The following is a 16,341-nucleotide window of genomic DNA, read 5'->3' on the forward strand; positions in this document are numbered from 1 at the left end:
CTCATACAGTTAGGTTTAACCTTACTGGGCTAGTGATGATATTTTAACAATATCAGTACGTGGGAAAAATTTGCTCTTAGAGACAAGGAGTAAGTAACGTAACCATGTCACAGGGGATCTAAGGAAATGACATATCCATCCGATATCAAATTCATATTCCAAATTTCGAATCCTAGACATGGATTGTGACAAATTGTATAGAGTAATACCTTTCCTAGTAAGATGAGGTTCAGAGACGAACCAAGGCAAAAAATGGTGGGCATATGACCCTTGAATAAAGAAAAAGTATATGAATGAATTAAGACCACATTCAAATGAGAGCGATCATGAGAATAGGATGACTAAAAAAACTTAAAAAAAATAAAAATAAATAAAAGTCACTACCTATATCAACAACTAGGCTAAACTGTGGGAGCTTCAAAGTTAAATATGTTTTCCTTGGACCAAACACGTGGAAAGATTCATGTCCATGTTCATGTTCATGTAGGTCTATTTACTTTTACACCATTTTTAGGAAGCATTTATCATTCTCAAACACAACTTTTTATTCCTTAATACACACATAGGCAAGCCCATACATAAAATTCAATAAATCTACCTTAAGCATACTCTTTTATTCTTAATAATAGTGAGTAGCTCAAAACGTAGCCATACTTCAAACTTAATACACACGCAAATTCAAATTTCACACCACATACTTGGAGCTTACAAAACATAATTCATTGCTTCAAATGGAGATGCTATTGGGAATTCCCCTTGCAGTGAGTCCTTCACTACTCGATGGAACGAGTAAGGTATAGGGAAAATTAGCTGGCCCAGTTCGATTCTTCAAGTTGATATCTCGATTCCTTTCCATAATCCTTTCTTCAACTTGATATACCTCTTTTCCAAACTTCTCAAAAGCTTCTAATGCATGTTTATCCGATGTCCACTCAATGCTAGCTCGTTGTCCAAGATACACCTCGTCCGAAGCATGCCTTGATAAAATTTCAATTAGTGACATTCCAAGAAGAAATTGTATTTGAGAATTGATTGTCCTCAAGTATGCCTTTTCAGGGTTCGCCTCAAGTTCTTTATACTCAGAGCTGCCTACTTCAGGCATCAATCTACGACTTATAGTTGGTCTATTGGGAACAAACCCTCCATATGGATATTGTCCAAAGTTGACGGCTGCATGAAGCGCCGAAGCAATCCATATGATGATGGTGCATGATTCAACTAGCTCGGATATGGTGTTCATTTTTGGCCACCAGGGCTCATTTTTCTTGTCTGCGTGACCTTTTTCTCTTACTTCCTTCCACCATGATTGGAGTTCAACATCGTTTTGAATTGCCTCATCATCTTTGTAGTATAGAGAGCAATAGTTTGTGACCCATTTTTGGATTGTCGACCAAATCTCAAGCCCATCAACAGCAAATGGATAGTCCTCTATTAGTAACCGAAGTCCATGTGGGGAACTTGCATCCTCAACCGCTACACCTCTACACAAATCAAGGAAAGGAAGATGGTTGCTAAGGATTGTTGGAAGAGGAGTTTCACATTGGCTAATTAATGGGTTGATCATGAATTTATAAGCAAGGAATACATCTGCATTGATAGGAAGTCTTTTCGGGAAACCAAAAGCACTGCCATAAGAGCTTATGCTTAAAATAGACAATGTCATACCATTATAGAGGGTCGTGCTTCTTAATTGAAGTTGTATTATTAAAATAGCTCCAAATAAAATTAAGGAAATTAAAGATCTACCTCTTGATAAGATTCATGGGCAATGCTTGTTCAAGGAAATTCCAATCTTTATATATATAAGAAGATAGCTCCATGGCATATTTTGATTGGAAATGGGTCTCTTCAAGAAGCCCACCAGCATTCACAAGAACTTGCCTTGCAAATGCATTTATAAACATGGTGTCTTTATAATGTGGAATTAGTAACTTATGTATCGGATGAAGCACACTTAATTGTCGGTGTGTTGCGATCACAAATGGCTCGACTACTGCATGCGTGTGCAACCTATAATAATTTTGAAGCGTCGAACGTAAAATTAAAGAATGAATATGAAAAATTGATATCGATAATTTTCGAGTTTTATGAGGTTTATACCAATGAGAAATAAGCTGATGGTACCCAACGTCGTTTACCGCTACATAAGCTTTGGCCAATTGCCAAATTGAGCTTTCAACTCCTCCTTCAGCTGGATAGTACAGCTTGCTAATGGCACCATGTCTATCTCCTTGAGGGTGTGGCAAGCTCAACTCAATAACCAATGGCTTCAAAGTCCCGTCATCTTGTAACAACAAGAGTGTTCTTGTGGCATAAGTCTTTGTAGATGTTGAATTTATCTTTCTTAGATATGGCATCAACGCATCGTGGTGATCCAATATGTAAAGCTTATTTTGCTCGATTGCCTATCGATAAATCAAATCAATCGTTTCATTAGTTCGTTCAACGTTTTTTTAAAAATTTAAGGAACTTCATGATTTACCTCATTGACGCTGAGTCCATTAAGACCATACTTTATGTTTTCTTCCGAAATTGTGCTATCTTGATTTCCATAAACAGAAGGGTCAAGCTTGCTCAACGGTGGAAATTGCTGTGAAGTAAAGAAAATATAAATGAACACCGAAAAAAAAAACAAAAAGAGAAGTAAATATATGCAAGAAGAATTACTTGAAGACGACTAATGCATATAGGGTTGACTCCTGCTAACATTTCTCTTGCAAATTCTTCATCAGTTCTCCATGCAGATTTATCATCTATCACGAGTTTGTTAAAAAACATGTTAGTGTTGATATATAGTCAAGTCACTCGAACATTAGTTCAACAAGTTAAAATAAATATACGTTTATACCTTTGATAATATGAGGAACTGGATATCTAAGAAATCTTTCACCATCCGTCCTTAAAAGTTCTTTGAACATGGGCGGTGTGAGTCCATTAGTGAGATCTCTAAAGACATTAAATGGAATGGGAAATCCTCCATCATAGAGATTATGTACTTGTTTGAAGTTGTCAATTTCTCCCGGAGTTCGATCAGCTATAGTTTCAAGCCCTGGTTTGATGTTTGAAGAAAGTGCCTTCAATGAATACGCAAGAAAATCTGCCATCTTTAAGTGTCCAAAGTTTTCATCTCTTGGCACATAAATATTTAACCCTACCACTGATTGCAATCGGCTCTCATAATTGGGATCTGCAAAACTCATTGCCAAACACTATTATTATATGAATAGAAAAACTAGCTCTAATATTTAAAACTCGTTTAAAATCCGAATATTCCAACCTCTTCTAGTACGTGGCCTTCCCGTTCTTCCTCTACGAGGATAAGGATATTTGTTCCCTCCCAGAATAAGACGAACAAGACTGTTTCCACCATCAGGATCAGCTATGTCATTGTAGACTTCGTAGTCATAAATTCTATCCCATTCTTTCCGCTCTCCCTTTCCATCTCCTCTAAGATTGATCAATTCTTCCTCTCGATACTTGCGAAGTGGGGCTGGTGTCTCGCTCGGAAGATATGTCTGCAAGCAAAAACGTGAGATTAAACTAGAGATAAATAAGAAGGGTTGTTGAGGATTGTTGGGAGAGGAGTCCCACACCAGATAATTAAGGGGTTGATCATGAATTTATAAGTAAGGGATACATTTCCATTTGTACGAGGCCTTTTTGAAGAAAACAAAAGGAAAAGCATGAGAACTTATGCTCAAAGGGGATAATATCATACTATTGTGGAAATCCTCTGATACCATGTTTTCTAAGATGGTATCAGAGTCATACCCTTAATTTAACCATGTTAATAGAATCTTCAAATGGTGTACTTTGTTTTAGGGCTCTAGAGAAAGGAGTCGAACCTCACTTAAGAGGAGGATGTTGGAAGGGAGGATTGTTGGGAGAGGAGTCCCACATTGGCTAATTAAGAGGTTGATCATAAGTTTATAAGTAAAGAATACATCTCCACTGGTATAAGACATTTTGGGAAAACAAAAAAACATATTGTGGAGACATGTGATTCTTGACCCGGGTAAGAAATTGATTAATTAATTACCTTATTAGCAAAGAAAATACGATCTTTGTTGTATCGTCGTTGAGGGTAAACCCATGAGTTGCAATCGAAATGGACTTTTCCATGGCCGGGAACATCCTCGAGAGTGAGTGACTTAAGAAAGAACTCACTTGTATGTCCATTTCTTATATAGAAAGCTCCTGGATATCCAAACTCTTCATCCCATTCAAAGTTGATTTGGAACACCGACTCTCCGGCAAACAACGGCGGCAGTGAGGTCAGCCACCTCTCCAAATAAGCACGCCGCCCAACTTTCCCTCGTGGATCGTTAGCTATTCAATAACAACACTCATCAAACCCCAACAAAGCAATAACAATGCCCACAAAATAATTCAAAAGGAACACTTACAATGGCGATCAACATGAGTTGCACTCACGAGTTCCAGCACAATTCCACTGCCCAACAGCTCAGTGACCCCATCAAGAACACTGGAGTGAAGCTCAGTGAAGTCCAAAACATTGCTTCTCATCAAAATCACCTTCCCTTTAATCTTCTTCTTCCCGATCCGACCGATGTCGGTGGCTCGGTCAACGATGTTCCCTCCAGCATTTACGACCGACCCAGCAACGTCCCCGGTAGTTCTAAGAACGTCACCAGTGGTTTTAAGGGCATCCCCTATAAGGTTTTTCCCAATCCCAAACATTCTCTCTTTTGTTTCTCTGTTTGCAATGACTTGAAAGAAGGTGGTTTGGAGAAGGTGAAATTGGTATGCTATTTATACCACAAAAAAGTTGGTGATTGCTGATCTTCAAGCTGTGTGTCAAGATTCTTTTAGAGATCAAAAAGAAAAATTGCCCAAACAATGGCCTCTATTTGCACCTTTCACTGTTCATTGCATCATTTTTTTTTTTTTTTTTACTTTTTCCTTTTTGAAGTTCAACTAGAATTTTTGGGATGATAATTAGTTTAATTATTTCTTATAAAACTTATGAAACTAAAAAAATTCTACAGGGAACCTATAGAAGTAGGATCTCACAATTCACCCATTTTCGAAGTCTAGCGTTTTCATTGACACTTGTTTCCTTCTCCAATCGATGTGGGATCCTCCAATTCACTGCCTTGTGTACACTCTTTTTGCGGCTCAGCCTCCATGCTGACAAATTACCCGATGTCTGGCACTGATACCATTTGTAACTGTCTAAATCCACTACTAGCAGATATTGTCTTCTTTAGACTCTCCGTTGAGGGGAAGAGAAGTTTTCGTACCCTTATAAAGAATGTGTTTCGTTCTCCTCCACAACCGATATCTATGCTACTTTAAATTTTATACTTATTGAATTTTAATATTTGTTCGATGACAAATGTAATTAAACTTAGTAACAATTTCAACTTATGTATTATATGAATTACAAAATTAGATAACTAAACAAATGTAGGATTATGGATGATAGTGAAGATTTTCGTAAATATTAAGAATCAAAACATATATAATTCAATTTACTTTCTTTAAAGTTGAGGGAACCTTTCATTTTATAAAATGCTTCATGTAATTTCAATATTCCTTGAAATGTTCAAATTTTAATGGTAAGAACTATTTAGAAACTTATTATATAGTTTTATAAATAACTTAATTTTCAACCATTCCTATATACGGTTTGGGCTGAGCTTAAACATTTAAAAACAAACTCGAATTTATTGATTTTTTTTGTTTAATAAGGGTGCTTTTAAGTTAAGAAAATGTACAAATTTGACCTAATAATCTTAATTGTATTTTTCAATATTATAATTAGTTTTTGATTTCTTTTAAAGAATCATATAGAAAGTTATTAAAGATCTTCGTAAATTACTTTAAATAGAAGATAAGAACCCTCATTTCTCACCTTTGTTAAATTTAATTCCAAATATAAGGAATTAATAGATACTTTCAATATTTCAATATATTTTATTGTTGAAATAATTAAATCATATGACAAATAGTTAAAGATTTTCATAAATAACTTAAGGTGTAAGAAACCCTAATTCCATACCTTTTCATAAATACCAACTTGGTAAAATATTTTTAACTTTCTACTCTACATTTCTAAGCTTATATTTCAAAACAAACAACAAAAAACCATAAATAAGTCCCGAGTAAATCAAAATACGTAGATATTATTCTCACGTATCTTGTTTCTAAACATATAATCTCTGATCATAGTATTATTCCATCATGTAAATATGATACCCGAAAAAAAAAATAAATGAATTGAGATCACATCTGAATGAGAGCGATTATGAGGATAAGATGACTAAGAAAGACTTGCCAAGAATGATGAGTATTTAAAAATACTCAATAAATGACCCCATTGTTAGGGTCGAGAAGTGTATCCATATACAATATGTATATAACTAGTGATACTTAATTTTCATGATTGTTCCTTCGACTCTATTTTCTCTTTTTGGTAGAGTTGGATGTATGGTAATTTTCTAGATATGGTTCACACACATGCATACGATCCCACTAAGTGGGTGGGTAAACAAACTTACTAGAGCTTAACTCTGGGCTTGCACGCGCTTATGCTATCAAAAAACAAGGAAAAAGAAAGGAATGCGAATAATATCATGGTGTATACGTTTGTACATAACATGTTCGAGAAGTAATTTACATGACATAACAGTATTCATGAGGTCTCTAATTAAAAATCATGGTTCATGGTTATCATACATAGTACATCTTGATCATATCAATATTGCGGTCATAATCAAAGTACATGCACCACATTGTTCGTTAAGATATCATAACAAAAATAATAAAATATAAATATGGTCACATAATACGTATTATTCATGTATCAAATAGTTGCACTTAACCTGTAGGCATTCAAAGCGTAAGTTTATTTACTTGGTTTTCCTAAACTGATCCTAATTGAATGTTCCTATGTTCTACTCCACCGAAATTAACTTTCACTTATGATATTTAATTTATTTAGAAAACTGAGTTTAGAACCTATTCTTCGAGCAAACATAATTTCACTATCCATGAATCACTCCTAACTATCAGTTAAAATTTAAAATAATTTATAGTTACTATCTATATCACTAGGTGGAACTTCTCTTTGAGTGGTTGAATAGTAGAACCTCCAAACTTAAACATGTTTAGTTTGGATCAATTCTTTACTGGGTGACGTAAATTTTTTTCTTTAAAAACATGTCCGTGAGCCTTGTAGGCATAGGTAACGTGGACACGTCACAACGAATATAGGAGAATGCCAATACCATCAAACGACAATTCTAGATTGCAACGATGGGTACAAATCATGCTTTAATTAATTTATTTTAACCATTTATATGATTTATGTTATGTAATGCACTCTAGAATATTTTCATACACAGTTATTCAAATGAATGTCTATTATCTATGGTAAAAATTGAAACATTTATTCAAGTTTGTGGGTAAAAATAGAAACAATTATGGGGTTAAAATCAATTCTTTTTCTAAAAATTAGTGGTGCTTCGACTTTGGGATCTCTTGTACATTTTTTTTTTTTTTGGTGTGGATAGCAATGAATATGTCGTTTAGTAATAATTTTTTTTAAAAGAAAATTTAAATTAGTAACATAAAAGTAATAACTTCATAAGAGATGGTAAGTGTCTAGATTTTACATAGAATTCAAGGGAGACTTAAAGCAATAGTGTGGCAAAATTTTCTTTTGAAAAGCCAAAAAGCAAAATTACATGGCTACTTTAATGAATGAGGAATGGAAAACGTCTTAGAGATTACAAAATAGTACATCAAGTTTGGAATTTTCAATTCTTTAAGCGTTCGAGTATTAAAAATATTTGATAACTGACCCTTCTGATGTCATCGAAAAATACATACATATGCAATTATGAAAAAGATTAACATAATTATGGTCGAATCTAAAACGTGGTCTTGAGTTTCACTTTTTTCTTTTTATCAGGGTGTGCATCAGTACTCTTAGATAAATAGTTACATATACATCACTTCTTGCTATACCGTGTTACGCTTATGTTATGTTATGCTATAATATGATCATGTCATGTTGTGGAATTATATTTATGATTCGATGATTTATAAAGCATAAACCTACGTCATGCTATGCAAATTATGTTAAGTATGAATGATATGATAAGAATTGCGTATGCATATTGTTTCATAGCCTTGCTACGTTTTGAAGGAATGAAGGGATGACTTGCATCACAAATTTATCTCATGATTTTAAGTGATGAGACCTCATACATTTACGTATATCACGTGCATCAGAATACTTCCCCGTTATGATTAGTATAGATGCCTACCTGACAATAATTTTGTTCCCCATGATATTATGCGAGCCCTTGTCCTCTAAGGTGTCTGGTAGCGTAAGTATAGCTCGATGAGCCAAGACTAGGGGTATATAGACAAGCCACCTGGTCGGTCCATGTGCACATGCGTGAGCCGAGTGTAGGGTACTCCGACTATCAATTTTTTTTCTCTCGTCCCCATGTTTTATTCCATCTTCAAATTTAGAGATCAAATTGTATCTACCCAACAAGATTTAGACTATTCTCTACCAAAGAATTGATATTTGTTTCATTCAAATTCATAAAACTTTATTAAATAGATCAATATATTCATAAAATTTTATAAAAGAAAAAAAATTATGCAGAACCGCATGCATGTTATATATAGATTGAGCATGAATTCATTCTCTTCATATATTTTTACGAATGCAAAGAATGATATCGTATCTTATTCGTCTTTATGGTTCTGCTACACGAGAGTGCGTAAGTCTATATGCAAGTCTTAGATTTATGAAAATAGAATATTCAAATGGACCCACGTGTATATGCACAGACTCTGGGTAGAGAAATACGTTGCATTCGAACCCACCGTAATAAAATTATATGTTTCATAAGAAGCATGAAATCATAATTACATGGGTTTACTTTTTACTTCTTGAGCAAAGAGTTAAATATGCATCCTATTATTATTGGATAATTTTCAATGAAATCAATGAAATAAATGCAATCGATAGACTGTCGGCAGAAGGGCAGAGTCATAAATTAAAGTAAATACCCACCAACTATCAAATTGGTTTAAACATTTTTATTTTTATTTTTCTGATAACACAGACTCTCTACAATGATATGTTGATATTGTCCATTTTGAGTATAAGTTCTCACGGCTTTTTGAGCTTCCCCAAAAGGCCTCACCTCAATGGAGATAGTATTAGTTGATTATAAACCAAGATCATTCCTTAAAGTTTGAGTTTAATAGTAATTAATTCTTAAAATTTAAAATTACAAAAAAAAAAAAAACTCAATTCAATAAAAAAAAAAAGAGGTTAATTTAGTATTAAATTTCGAACTTTAGGGGTAATTAAAAATTAAATTTAAACTTGAAAATCAAATATACTATTTTAGTTAAATAAAAACTAAATTCCTAAATATCTTAAAATTTAGAGACAAAATCGAAGCTATTTTAGTAAAACAAAAACTTTTTAAGGAATACAAATTATGAAACAAAGATATAATCTATTAATGATACTTTGATAATCTAAAAAGTTCAAAAAACTTTCAATTGTATATTTTAAAAAAATTTAAATTTAGATGATCCGCTTAAATATAAATTTGAGTAAATTTATTCTTTGTATCATTTTAGACACGTTTTTTGTTCTTTAAAAAGAATATATACTATAAAACATAAAGAAGAAAATTATAATTTCATGATAAACAAAGACATGAGACGTGTGAAGAGACGTGTGAAGAGACGTGTGGAAACGGAGAGCTATGTGAAAACGTCCAACGTTCAAATAATTTATTTACCCTACATATTATTGAACCAAAAATTCACAAAATAATTCCACATCAAAATATGGGTGAGCCAAATTATTGTTGTTCAAAACTAAATGAAAAGTTAAATTATACGCCGGTCCATTAAAGATGTGGGTGAGCCAAATGAGTGAGGACTACTCAATATACTATAATATAATATATACGATTCGAGAAGAAACGAAACCTTTCATATAAGGGTGTGGAAACATCTCCTTAACAAAAATTTTGAGGGAAAGTCCAAAGAAGACAATATCTGCTAGCAATGACTAACTGAGCTATACCCGCCATTTCTGACACATTATCTTTATTTATTTTCATAGCAGATTTGAATCAGTAACGGGAAGATTTTGAGTCCTCTGCTCTACTAACTGAGCTATACCGGTCATTTCTTTTCCGACACATTAGACATACTTTCAATAGCGGATTTGAACTGGTAACACGTAGATTTTCATTCCTCTAATCTTTATATATATTTTGAATTTATAATACTGTAGAAGTGTTGTCCTTTTCTTTTTTTTTTGTCGTAAATTTCTCTTGGGCTATGAGTGAGCTTCCATCACTCACCAAATATGAAAAACATGTTTTTTTTTTTTTGGTTAGAGCAGCCATGGATGTTCACACCACTTTTAACTATTTTTTTTACTTTTAAATTGAAAATTATGGGATAAATTCATTAAAATATCTTAGGAAGGAAGTGGTTGGATCAACAACTTTCACAATTGGTGCTCATAATGTTCTATATAGAAATATAATTAGATTGAGCCAATGGTCTTATCTGGATGAAACTACTAGTTCGTTGCGCTTTTTCGACCTTAGGACTAAGATGGACGCGTATGCATTTATTATGTATTTTGGTGGAAAGTTCACATATACAGTTATTTATTAGAATCACACAACAACGCACATGAACACAAAAAAACAAGAGAGAGAAAATGCAAGAAAGTACATGTTCACTGCCTAAGGTACAGTAATTTATATAACTATCTACTATATATAACTCTAACGTATATCTGGTTGTATAGTCATTTACTATATATAACTATCTACTATATATTTTAGTATAACTATTTATTATATATAACTATCTACCATGAACGGTAGTCTTTTATTGTACATGATTGCTTACCGTAACTATTTACCATATATGTTTTACCATACATAGGTTTTTATTAAATAATTAATGAGGATTGAACTAGTTTTTTGTATGCAAAATTAAAATATTAGATTAAAAAATAAACTCAAATTTTCATGTCCATTTGTATAGTATTCAAAATAAATAAATATATTTAGGACAATGAGATTTTTATAATAAAAAAAATAAATAATAATGGAAAAGTAATAAATGTAAGTAGATAAACATCGCCATTAATTTGTCACATGGTGTGGGTCCACTCAAAACATAAATTACTTCCCCAAAATAAATAAATAAAATAAAAGATAATAGAAGTAAAAATATATATATATATATATTAAAATCTTATCCTCGACTCTAAATATGAGCATTAATTATTCAACTAATTAAGTCATATATACTTAGGCAGCATGTAAGTAATTAAGTCCTATATACTTGGACATCAAGTAAGAAATTTAATAAATTAAGCAAGGAAAACAAATCATTTTTTTAATTCTTTACAGGATTACGTCCCGAGAGTCTGATCCTTCGATAAAAAGATTCATTCTCTTCATAAAAAATCTTTTTCGATTCATCCTTGGAGTTAAATTATTCGATTTAAGAAATTCAACTAATTAAATCATATATGGGTAGCAAGTAAGAAATTTAATCTAATTATTAAAAAAAAGATGAAGGGTTATTAAAATGGCACAAATAATTTATTTACAATAGGTAAAAAAAAAAAAAAAAGGGATTAATGTGAAAATATTTAGAGTAAAAGGACCACGTTGAAAATGAAACAATGCAAACATAGTACTTTGTAGTATTATTGCAAAGGGAAGAGCCCACTTGAATTATAGTTCTTGTCGTTTTCTTGTGCAATATGTTTTCACGTTTTCACACGGCATGGATTTTTGTGCTATAAATACACATCAAATTCACACCTTCAAACCATCCAATCTTCAATTACCACAAACAAAGAAAAGAAAAGAAAATGTTTGGGAAGATCATTGGGGATGCCCTTAAAACCACGGGCGACGCCCTAAGAACCACCGGCGACGTAGCTGGGTCGGTCGTAAATGCTGGAGGGAATGTCATCGACCGTGCCACTGATATCGGTCGGATCGGGAATAGGAAGATCAAGGGGAAGGTGATTTTGATGAGAAGCAATGTTTTGGACTTCAATGAGTTTCATTCCACTGTTCTTGATGGTTTCACTGAGCTGTTGGGCAGTGGAATTGTGTTGCAACTTGTTAGTGCAACTCATGTTGATCGCCATTGTAAGTGTTCCTTTTGAATTATTTTGTGGGCATTGTTATTGCTTTGTTGGGGTTTGATGAGTGTTGTTATTGAATAGCTAACGATCCACGAGGGAAAGTTGGGCGGCGTGCTTATTTGGAGAGGTGGCTAACCTCACTGCCACCATTGTTTGCTGGCGAGTCAGTGTTCCAAATCAACTTTGAATGGGATGAAGAGTTTGGGTATCCAGGAGCTTTCTATATAAGAAATGGACATACAAGTGAGTTCTTTCTAAAGTCACTCACTCTTGAGGATGTTCCTGGCTATGGAAAGGTCCATTTTGATTGCAACTCCTGGGTTTACCCTCAACGACGATACAATAAAGATCGTATTTTCTTTGCTAATAAGGTAATTAATTAGTGTCTTTTTATATATATATATATTTTCTCGTTTATCTTATATTTTTGCTTGTAGACGTATCTTCCGAGCGAGACACCGGACCCTCTTCGTAAGTATCGAGAGGAAGAGTTGGTGAATCTTAGAGGAAATGGAAAGGGAGAGCGTCAAGAATGGGATAGAATCTATGACTATGATGTCTACAACGATATTGCTGATCCTGATGGTGGTGATAAACTTGTTCGTCCGATTCTTGGTGGGAGTGATTATCCTTATCCTCGTAGAGGAAGAACGGGACGACCACAAACAAGAAGAGGTTGGAATATTGATATCTTATGTGTGTTTGAATGGCAAAATTGTTTACAAGTTTATGAGCTCCATTAAACTCTTTTAAAAAATCTTTTCTAAAATATGACAATAAAAAGCGGTAAGATCCCATATTAGTTGGAGAGAACACCTCCCCACATAGACACGATTTAAAATTTTTGAGGGAAAATCCAAAAAGGATAATATCTGCTAGCGGTGGGCTTGGGCTGTTACAAATGGTATCAGAACCAAACACTGGGGATGTTCCAACGAGAAGGCTGAACTTTGAAGGGGGTGGATTGGGATCTCACATTGCTTAGAGAAATGAACCATTCTTTATAAGGGTGTGAAATCTTTCCTTAACGGACGTTGTTTGGTGAAATTTTACAGATCCAAACTCGGAGAGTAGATTAAAGTCGATAATAGGGCTAAACATTTACGTACCAAGAGATGAAAATTTCGGGCACTTAAAGATGGGAGATTTCCTTGGGTATGCATTGAAGGCACTTTCTTCAAACATCAAGCCTGGCCTTCAATCTATATTCGACTTGACTCCAGGCGAATTCGACAAGTTCAAAGAATTACATAATCTCTATGAAGGAGGCTTTCCTATTCCTCCCAATGTCTTTAAGACCTTTACTGATGGCCTCACAGCTCCTATGTTCAAAGAGCTTTTAAGAACCGATGGTGAAAGATTCCTTAGGTTTCCAGTTCCTCAAGTCATCAAAGGTACCTACAATTTATTTTTTAACCTAATTTCATAAGCTTACGGGAATGTTTTGAACGTTTCGATTTGTACAGATAATAAGTCCGGTTGGAGAACTGATGAAGAATTTGCAAGAGAAATGATAGCCGGAGTCAACCCTATTCTCATCCGTCGTCTTCAAGTATTTTCTCAATTTCTATTATCATATTGGTTTAGTTTCTTCTTCTTATGGGTGCTTAATTACTTCATTTTTCTTTATTGATAGCATTTTCCACCATCGAGCAAGCTTGATCCTAAAGTTTACGGAAATCAAAATAGCACAATCACTGAAGAACAAATAAAGAATGGTTTGGAAGGACTCACCGTCGATGAGGTGACAATAATTTTTTAACAAATATTTTAAGTTGATTGATTGTGAATAGAGATGTTTACGGAACAAGGCAGGGATGGAGAAACACTCTCCTCTCCGTCCCATCCTCGCCTCCTATTTCAACTTTCATCTACTTTTTATTTATTTTTATCGAGATTAATTAAAAAAAAAACATTTTATACGCTTAAATGGCAAGAATATGATGGATTTGATTGATCAAATAGGCAATTAAGGATAACAAGTTATACATTTTGGATCATCATGATGCGCTGATGCCATATCTTAAGAAAATAAACTCCACCTCAACAAAGACCTACGCAACAAGGACATTGCTCTTCTTGAAAGCGGATGGCACTTTGAAGCCATTGGTTATTGAGTTGAGCTTACCACACCCACAAGGAGATGAACATGGTGCTATTAGCAAGCTATACTTTCCAGCGGAGAATGGAGTTGAAAGCTCAATTTGGCAGCTAGCTAAGGCTTATGTGGCTGTAAATGATGCTGGCTACCATCAACTTATTTGCCATTGGTATAGTTTCTCATAATGTTCTAAAATAATCGATATATTGATTCATCGAATTCTATTTAGTATTGTAAATTCTATATTCGAAATTGCAGGTTGCATACGCACGCAGTACTCGAGCCGTTTGTGATTGCAACCCATCGACAATTAAGTGTGCTTCATCCAATTCATAAGTTATTAGTTCCACATTATAAAGATACCATGTTCATAAATGCATTTGCAAGACAAACCCTTGTTAATGCCGATGGTCTTCTTGAATCAACTCATTTTCAATCAAAATATGCCATGGAGTTATCCTCTTATGTTTATAAAGAATGGAATTTCCTCGAACAAGCCTTGCCCGCTGATCTTATCAAGAGGTAATTGATATCTTTTCTTTTTTCTTCTTTGATTTGAAGAATCGTAATTAATGAAGCAAATGATTAGGAATCACGAATCTTCATAATGGTATGATATTGTCTACTTTAAATATAAGCTCTCGTGACTTTGCTTTTGGTTTTCCCAAAAAACATCATTCAATGGAGATGTATTCCTTACTTAGTCAACGTGGGACTCTCTCCTAACAATCCTCCCCTCGAACAAAGTACACCATAGAGCCTCCCATGAAGCCTATGGAGCCCTCAAATAGCCTCCCCTAATTGAGACTCGACTCTTTTCTCTAGAGCCCTCAAACAAAGTACACTTTTCATTCGACACTTGAGTCATTTTTTACTACACTTTCGAGGGTCCCAACTTATTTGTTCGACATTTGAGGATTCTATTGACATGACTAAGTTAAGGACATGACTCAGATACCATATTAGAAACCACGAATCTCCACAATGGTATGATATTGTCCACTTTGAACATAAACTCTCATGACTTTACTTTTGGTTACCACAAAAGGCCTCGTAGCAATTGAGATGTATTCCTTACCTATAAACCCATGATCATTCCCTTACTTAGCCAACGTGGGACACCCTCCCAACAATCCTCAACACAAACTATGTAACGGCCCAAACCTACCACTATCAGATATTATTCTCTTTGGACTTTCCCTTTCGAGTTTACCCTCAAGGTTTTTAAAACACGTCTGCTAGGGAGAGGTTTCCACACCATTATAAGAGCTATTTCATTATCTTCTCTAACCGACATGGGATCTCACAAACTACTAACTCCATGCAATTTCTTTTGATTTTGTCTAGAGGAGTAGCAATTCAAGACTCAAGTTCTTCACATGGAGTTAAACTTTTGATAGAAGATTACCCATTTGCTGGGCTTGAGATATGGTCAACAATAAAGAATTGGGTTGCAGCCTATTGCTCTCTCTACTACAAAGATGACAACGCCATCCAAAATGATATCGAACTCCAATCATGGTGGAAAGAGGCTCGAGAGAAAGGCCATGCCGACAAGAAAGATGAGCCCTGGTGGCCAAAAATGCACACAATAGCCGAGCTAGTTGAATCATGCACCATAATCATATGGATTGGTTCAGCTCTTCATGCAGCCGTCAACTTTGGACAATATCCATATGGAGGGTTTATTCCCAATAGACCAACTTTAAGCCGTAGATTCATGCCTGAAGTTGGTAGCAAAGAGTATAAAGAACTTGAATCCAACCCTGAAAAGGCGTTCTTGAAGACCATCAATTCTCAAATGCAATGCCTTCTGGGGATGTCCCTAATTGAAATATTATCAAGGCATGCTTCGGATGAAGTCTATCTTGGACAACGAGCTAGCCTTGAATGGACGGCTGATAAAGATGCTGTGAATGTTTGCTGAATCCACCACACCTAAATGGTGTGAAAGTTATCTTATTTATAATCAAATACATTACAAGGATATGGAAATAGTAATAAATGGAAATAACAATAAAGGGAAAGATACCTATAG

At 34.3% G+C, this 16,341-nt stretch overlaps 2 protein-coding genes across 2 annotated transcripts in view; one reads left to right on the forward strand and one right to left on the reverse strand.

The window, feature by feature from the left end:
• Positions 1–520: 520 nt before the first annotated feature.
• LOC111450334 (linoleate 9S-lipoxygenase 6-like) lies at positions 521–4,737 on the reverse strand. The gene is made up of 9 exons (XM_023090404.1): positions 4,407–4,737; positions 4,040–4,329; positions 3,278–3,515; positions 2,849–3,187; positions 2,668–2,753; positions 2,483–2,590; positions 2,101–2,405; positions 1,747–2,010; positions 521–1,481 (listed from the first exon to the last, which is right to left on the reverse strand). Exons 1-9 carry the CDS (start codon positions 4,699–4,701, stop codon positions 728–730), a joined length of 2,679 nt encoding a protein of 892 aa, XP_022946172.1. The 5' UTR covers positions 4,702–4,737; the 3' UTR covers positions 521–727.
• Positions 4,738–11,894: 7,157 nt separating this feature from the next.
• LOC111450336 (probable linoleate 9S-lipoxygenase 5) overlaps positions 11,895–16,341 on the forward strand; it is a 5,823-nt gene continuing 1,376 nt past the window's right edge. The window contains exons 1-9 of the mRNA XM_023090406.1: positions 11,895–12,206; positions 12,284–12,573; positions 12,640–12,877; positions 13,258–13,596; positions 13,669–13,754; positions 13,839–13,946; positions 14,168–14,472; positions 14,562–14,825; positions 15,651–16,214. Coding sequence (XP_022946174.1) covers positions 11,921–12,206; positions 12,284–12,573; positions 12,640–12,877; positions 13,258–13,596; positions 13,669–13,754; positions 13,839–13,946; positions 14,168–14,472; positions 14,562–14,825; positions 15,651–16,214 — 2,480 coding nt within the window. The 5' untranslated portion in view covers positions 11,895–11,920. The remainder of the gene's footprint in view (positions 12,207–12,283; positions 12,574–12,639; positions 12,878–13,257; positions 13,597–13,668; positions 13,755–13,838; positions 13,947–14,167; positions 14,473–14,561; positions 14,826–15,650; positions 16,215–16,341) is intronic.

The sequence above is a fragment of the Cucurbita moschata genome, unplaced genomic scaffold (genome assembly GCF_002738365.1).
Source record: "Cucurbita moschata cultivar Rifu unplaced genomic scaffold, Cmos_1.0 Cmo_Scf00012, whole genome shotgun sequence".
In the NCBI taxonomy this organism is placed as follows: Eukaryota; Viridiplantae; Streptophyta; class Magnoliopsida; order Cucurbitales; family Cucurbitaceae; genus Cucurbita; species Cucurbita moschata.

Excerpts from the sequence above, each read along its gene's own strand:
- LOC111450334 (XM_023090404.1), bottom strand. The coding sequence starts at position 4,701 with ATGTTTGGGATTGGGAAAAACCTTATAGGGGATGCCCTTAAAACCACT. Across the intron at positions 3,188-3,277 it reads AAGGCCACGTACTAGAAGAG|ATCCCAATTATGAGAGCCGA; the intron begins GTTGGAATATTC and ends TGAGTTTTGCAG. Across the intron at positions 2,591-2,667 it reads TATGCATTAGTCGTCTTCAA|CAATTTCCACCGTTGAGCAA; the intron begins GTAATTCTTCTT and ends TTTACTTCACAG.